A 6,517-nucleotide genomic window follows, 5' to 3' on the forward strand; every position below is an offset into this window, starting at 1 on the left:
CAGTGGAGTAACTAGTGGGTGCTCCCCAGCAAAAAAATCTTTGGTGGGGCCCAGCTTGCACAGCAAATACACCCTCCTCTCCCATAGCCCCCTTGCTTGTTGTTGGGCGATTCAGTGGATGTTCTAATTTTAACCTTAAAAAATGGCGTGGTATGGGGAGATTTCAGAGAAGCAGACCCTGCGGTCCAGGTCCCCTGCAACCGAGGGGTCTGCTTTCTCTATAGTTACACAAAAAAAAAATCTGTTTTTGTTGTAAGCATCATAATTCTAGTAGAAGATTCCTTTTCTGTCTCTAGCAATGGCAACAGGGTTCTTGTGTTATGACCCTTAAGGTTGGCTATGACCAAATCGAAAAGAAGGGAAAGTGTTAATAATCTCCCTAGTCTGCCAAACTAAGGACAACTTAATGCAACTGTAGTAAAAACACACTTAATCTTCTAGAGGGAAATATCTTTTGGATGGACATTTGCTTTACAAAGAATTCGTTTGACAGAAACTTTGGTAACAAGGCCACTATCAAGGAGTTTTTTTCCCCCAAATGTCATTGAACAGGCGAGGTAGATAATTCTGAGGGCCAGGATAGGACCAACAATTTTCCCAGCTGTTTCAAAATTAAGAAAATCATAAGAAAAGAAACTTGTTCCCCCACTTGAGAGAAAAAGAAAGGAAAAACAGGATACCTTCACTAGCAGTGGCAGGCAGATTTTAGATAGAAAACATTTTCTTATGATAAGAACGCAGGAAGGTAAACAGAAGGCAGACTGAGATATAAAATAGAAGATTTCTTACCAAGAAATAGTTTATTTGCAGGGCAATTGTTGTGCCCCACAAGTTACCAGGGTTAGCAAAAACCTGCTCCTGGTTGTTAAACTGTAAATTTAGCTTTTCTAGTGCAGAGAGCATAATTGTGCTTGTTGCTGTAGCAATGTTGTCTCCCCAACTCCCTCTGTGATGTTAAGGTTAACAGTGGCAGCGGAGTACCCCGCAAAGAAAAAATCTTTTCCAACTTTTTTTCCATGAAGTGATGCACTATGCTTTTGAGCTTACAACAAGCCATTTGTTAGCGGATTTCTTATTTCCCAGTAGGAGTCTTCCCACAAGAATTGGACATGCTAAACACAATAAAAATTAATGTTGCTCAATTTTTATTGTGTGCAGCATTGGTGTCCAATCCCATGGCTTCAAATGCACAGCTGAGAACAGTTAACACAGAACACACAGAGCTGCTTGGCAAAGGCTTCATTAATGAAGTTGGCATTAAGAAAAACCAATGAGACATTTTCTCATGCTGCATTGCCCACTGATATTTAAGAAACCCAAACTCACCTTAAGTTTCTTATCGAAAAACTTTTGGGGAATATTATCATAATGTAAATGCGTTGCCAAAACTCTCGGAGATGGTTCTTGATTTAGTTTCTGAAAAAACAGAAAGTTAAGAAGCAAGACATGGGATTGTTATGGCATTACAACATTTAGGGGCATATTTATCAAGTTGGGTTTTTTTTCTGTGATTGCATATTTATAAAAAAATCTCAAAAAGGTTAAGGTCATGACAGTTAAGTGACAGATAAGGCACATAAAAACCTGAAATGCATAATTCCTTTTCACGAAATAACAACTGGCGTAAAAAATACAGAAAAAAATTATGAACTTGTTGAAGATGCACTTCCCATCGACTTCTGTGGCATCTGACCAGGTTTTAGGTGGTTAAGTTTTATCATAAATCGTGACTTATTCTGGTTTTAGATGTTAATAAATCTCTAATTAAATGTAAAAAAAATGACCAATTTCTTGTTGACTAAGATAAAGGCATATGCATTGGGCGACCTTTGTGGTTGGTTTACTTTATGTAAAGTGTTATGCATGAGATGCAGTAGATCTAGATATAGAATAGTGAAAATATGTTGTACAGTGTGATAGAAGAGCTAAACAGGGCATTGGAATTGCTGTTATTTGCAGATACATTACATACATATTTTTATATATCAGCAATTATGATCATAGCCTTATATACAAACCTCAAATTTGTCAGGAGCTCCGAATTCTAGAATTGGAATGATGCTTGATGGATCTTTATTGCATGCTGCCTTCACTATGTCATTCAGTAGATTCACAGACCAATTGGTTCCTAAAAAAATGGAGGAGACACATTCAGGGTGAGGATAAAGGATCTGTTTTACTCGCTATTGGCACCCTGCCATGCTCACATTCCACTGCAAACATACTTGGCCGACAGGAAATGTATTGTATAACCGAGTAATCCCATACTGTCTGTCTACATCTGTTACACAGGCAAATGTTAATGTAGGGCTAGTACAACCTAAATCTTCCTGTTTAATGGGAAAACATTCTTTTTTTTTGGCTGACATATAACAACAAGAGTACTGCATATTCCAGTCCCAAAACCCTACAATTGCAAGCTGGCAAAATGCAGCATGGAACATAACCAGAGCAATTTGGTACACACATCTGCTCTGTATCTTTTTGACTTAGTAGCGTTGCTTCACAGTGGAAACATTCCTTAGACCCTGTGGACAAAGCACAAATTTAGTGTTTCAGACCCACAGATCCCTCAGATTTGCATGAAGACCATCAAGAGGGCATCATCTGACTCATTATTCCATCCTTTATCACTTAGCCACAACATTCAATTTTCAACACAAATCTATTAACTGATTGCAAAGGTCTCCTTTTTTGTGACAGTTGGAAGTTATCTTACAGAGAAACATGATTTGAGTGTTTATTGGTTTCAACCCTAGAGAAAAATTTCCTTGGTGAGTGAGGCTCCTTGGGATTAACATTTTTAATCATACTGGATAAAAACACCAAATTAAAGTGTGTGGCCTTCAAGGAATTGTTCAGTGTAAAAATAAAAACTGGGTAAATAGATAGACTGTGCAAAATAAAACATGTTTCTAATATAGTTAGCCAAAAAGGTAATGTATAAAGGCTGGAGTGATTTGATGTATAACATGTCAGTCAGAACACTACTTCCTGCTTTTCAGCTCTCTTGGATTACTGGTTACCCTGGCTACCAGGCAGTAACCAATCAGAGACTTGAGGGGGGGCCACATGTGTGATATCTGTTGCTTTTGAATCTGAGCTGAATGCTGAGGATCAATTGCAAACTCACTGAACAGAAATGTACCATGTGGCCCCCCTTCAAGTCGCTGACTAGCTCAGCGTTATAGAGCTGAAAAGCAGGAAGTTGGATTCTGGCTTTTTTATTAGACATCTGTTCACTCCAGCCTTTATACATTACATTTTTGGCTAACTAACTATATTAGAAACATGTTTTATTTTGCACAGTCTATTTACCCAGTTTTTATTTTCACACTGAACTATTACTTTCAGGTAGCGAAGACCATAGCCACAGCAAAGTTTTTAGCACAGAAAATGGAGACGGATACTACCTTTCAAATTTAAATGCAGCTTGGCTAGCTTTTATTTCAAACACAATGAGTAGGTTCAGCACTCTTGCTTCACATAAGCATTAACAGTCCAGCTTTAACACCCTCACTGGTGTTCACACAAAACTCACATTTCCAGCCCTCACCATCATGGACGTACACAAGTCCCAGAATCCTCCGGGGAGGGATTTCTCTCTCTTCCTATCTCCAGTCCTTTTGGAGCTCTCTCTAACTCAGTGGGGAATCACACTCTTTCCCAGCTTCTTTCACACACACACACACTCACCTCCTTCCTGCACATGGAGGTTTCCACTAGCCCCTCATTCTTGTCCAGTCAAGGAGGTCTCTAGGGAAAGTACTGAGGTGTTGGCTCACACCTCCTTTAACTACAGCTCATCTGCAGCCTAATTACTTAGCTACCTTTACCTGGGCAGCTGAACACACTTAATGGAGCATGGAATGGAAGGCCCACCTTGTTCTCCTCCATTCACTCCATGGACCCATTATACAGCTTTATCTAAGCCAGTACACAATTTACAGCCATGCTTAGTGCAACAATACACATATGTCCCTGGAGGTTTATATTCACCAGTCTAACACTGGTGAAATACACACAAAATTGGGACCTTTTCAACCACATATCTTACAAGTGGAAATAGGAAATAGAGATGGAAATAGGGGTAGGTAGAAGAGGCACGTGCCTGGGCCCTGGTCACCCCACCACCCACTTGCCAAGTCAATGCAAAATTGTCATTTGCCAAGTCAATGCAAACACGCGGAAAGGGGCAATGGTGCTGGTTAAGGGTCCTGTATCAGGTCGGTTACCCGCTGGTACCTACGGAATAACCACAAAGTGGTTGGGTTTCTGGCAAAAAGTTCCAGATTCCCTGGACACCTTGGTTCCTGGCCGTCACAATGATGGCACTTCCAGTTTCGCGTGTCCCGGGTTGGAGGGTGAGTTAACCTATTGCGGGCCAGGTCGGGTACTGAATCAGGGGGGCAAATTGCAGGTCCAGGTTGCAAGTATGGTTTGGGTACAGATCTATGAAAATGGACCTATGCAGGACTTTACTTCCTGTTGCTGCATTGAAGCCAGGTTCTGTTTCCTACTGTACAGATGATGTTGCCAAATTTGTACAACATGAAACAAAAATATAATTTTAACCAGTTAAAATACTTCTCATTATGGGGGTGGTTTTGCTGGAAGGATCTATGCTTCATGCTGCTGCGGCAGTTAGCTACATATTGATTCAATTGCACAGCATGGCCTTAATACCCTATTCTTGTCCAGAAAGGCACTAGTTTTTGTTCAATTTTGTGGATGGCTCATTTATTAAATGTCAAAAAGCATAATTTTTTAACACTTTGCACAAAACATGGGTTGTTTCAGAAGGTGTAGTTTTTTTTTGCTTATCTTTAATAGAGAGCATGTATGAAGAGCTGCACCTTAGCCTAAATACATTGTGGCCTGCATTTGCCAGTGCTGTATTCAGAGTGGGTGGATGCTTGGATACTTGCCCATCAGATGTTTTAGTAGATGCACTGGGCACCTGAAAGAGCTGTACTTTGCACCTAGAGCCATATTTTTAATCCTGGACAAGGCAATTAGTGCTGCTTAGTTATAACTAAGCTTTCCTCTACCCCTTCTTCATAGTGCAGAACCAAATTCTGGTTTAAATAAATGTTAAAAAAGTAAAAATAATTTGGCTTTTTAAGTTACCAGTTATTTTCTTCATTACAGAAGTAGCCCTGACTCTGTAATAATAAAACAGTACCCTGTATTTGATCCTGACTTAAGATATAACGAATCCTTATTAGAGGCATAACACTCCTACTAGTGTTAAATTAGTGTTGAAGTGATTTTTAGCAGAATTAAGGTATGGGTATCTAAACTATGGAAAAAGTTTTCTGGATACCAGGTCCCATACCTGTATCAATAATATCTATATAAAGGGGAATGTTGAAGCAAGGTTACCAAACCAGCAAACACAAATTCCTGAGCTGAACAGACTTCAAATTGATTGCATTCATTTAAAGTGCAGCCACTTAATGTCACTGTTTATCAGGGTGGGACTGGACCACTGGACACTGTGAAAAAAATGGGTGGGGCAGACCTGTGGCCCCCACTGATCTAGGCTTACTTCCCCCACTGGGAACTACAGGTGTTGTCGCCCCACTTAATTGCAGCCACAAGACGTAAGAAAGGTATGTGCAGGGGGGTGACATCTGTAGGAGCTGGAGTTCGCGACTGGGGTATGGGACCCCTGGGTAGCAGCCCCAGAGGGCCCAGTCCGGCACTGTTTATGATGTTTCACTTGATCTGTTAACCTTACATAGGAGTGTATATCGGTAGTAGATTTGTAGCATAATTCAGAAAAATAAAAGAAAGTTTGGGGGGGGTGTTGGAATGTGTTTATATGGCTAACCAATATATGTAAAGAAATTAAGGATTCAAGGTATAGAAATGTAATTTCTTTATTGGGCACAATATATTCAAACTGCTCAATAAATAACAATACTTTAATTTGAAACACCTACCGCATTTAGGGTAAGAAACCAGCATCAGATCATCCTCTCTTGCCTCAAAAGATTCCAAAGCTTTAAACGTCTCCTCACTGCATAAAATACCAGGATATAACACTCCATTGAAATGCATCAACTTCTTTTCTTGTGGTATGTTAGAGGCATCATCCAATAATTTCTTTATCTGTTTTGTGGTCTGCTCTTCGTGTGACATTTTGGGCAAAAGACAATTTGAAAAAAAAAAAAACTCAGAAAATCTTCCTCTCTGTGCTCCTTGTTTTTACACACTATCATCAGTTAAGGAGAAATGGGTGGGGAATAAAAGAAAATCTTGCAGTTCCTCCCCCTTCTGTTTTTGCAGAACAGCCCAACCCATTGGCTGCTTCAGTTCCTCCAGTGCATTCATTTCTAGTATTTGCAGAACAAATGTGAGAGCATGCTACTCACTAGAGAAGAGAAAGAAGTGCTAGCAACAGTAATAGTTACCAACTTGCATGCAGAGAGTTAGAGGAACTTATGCTATTATACTATTATTGTACTGTTATACTTATGCAGCTTTGATGAAATGTGTGTCTATGAGTTTA

The 6,517-nt window shown here is 39.8% G+C and overlaps 1 protein-coding gene across 1 annotated transcript in view; it reads right to left on the bottom strand.

The window, feature by feature from the left end:
- The window catches only part of sult6b1.5.L (sulfotransferase family 6B member 1 gene 5 L homeolog), a 31,736-nt gene extending 25,485 nt beyond the window's left edge, over positions 1-6,251 (bottom strand). Inside the window, exons 1-3 of the mRNA XM_041562733.1 lie at positions 5,949-6,251; positions 2,019-2,128; positions 1,327-1,416 (exon numbers count right to left, since the gene is read on the bottom strand). Of these exons, the coding sequence (XP_041418667.1) occupies positions 1,327-1,416; positions 2,019-2,128; positions 5,949-6,147 (399 nt within the window). The 5' untranslated portion in view covers positions 6,148-6,251. The remainder of the gene's footprint in view (positions 1-1,326; positions 1,417-2,018; positions 2,129-5,948) is intronic.
- Positions 6,252-6,517: the final 266 nt, after the last annotated feature.

Source organism: Xenopus laevis, chromosome 5L, assembly GCF_017654675.1.
Source record: "Xenopus laevis strain J_2021 chromosome 5L, Xenopus_laevis_v10.1, whole genome shotgun sequence".
NCBI lineage: Eukaryota > Metazoa > Chordata > Amphibia > Anura > Pipidae > Xenopus > Xenopus laevis.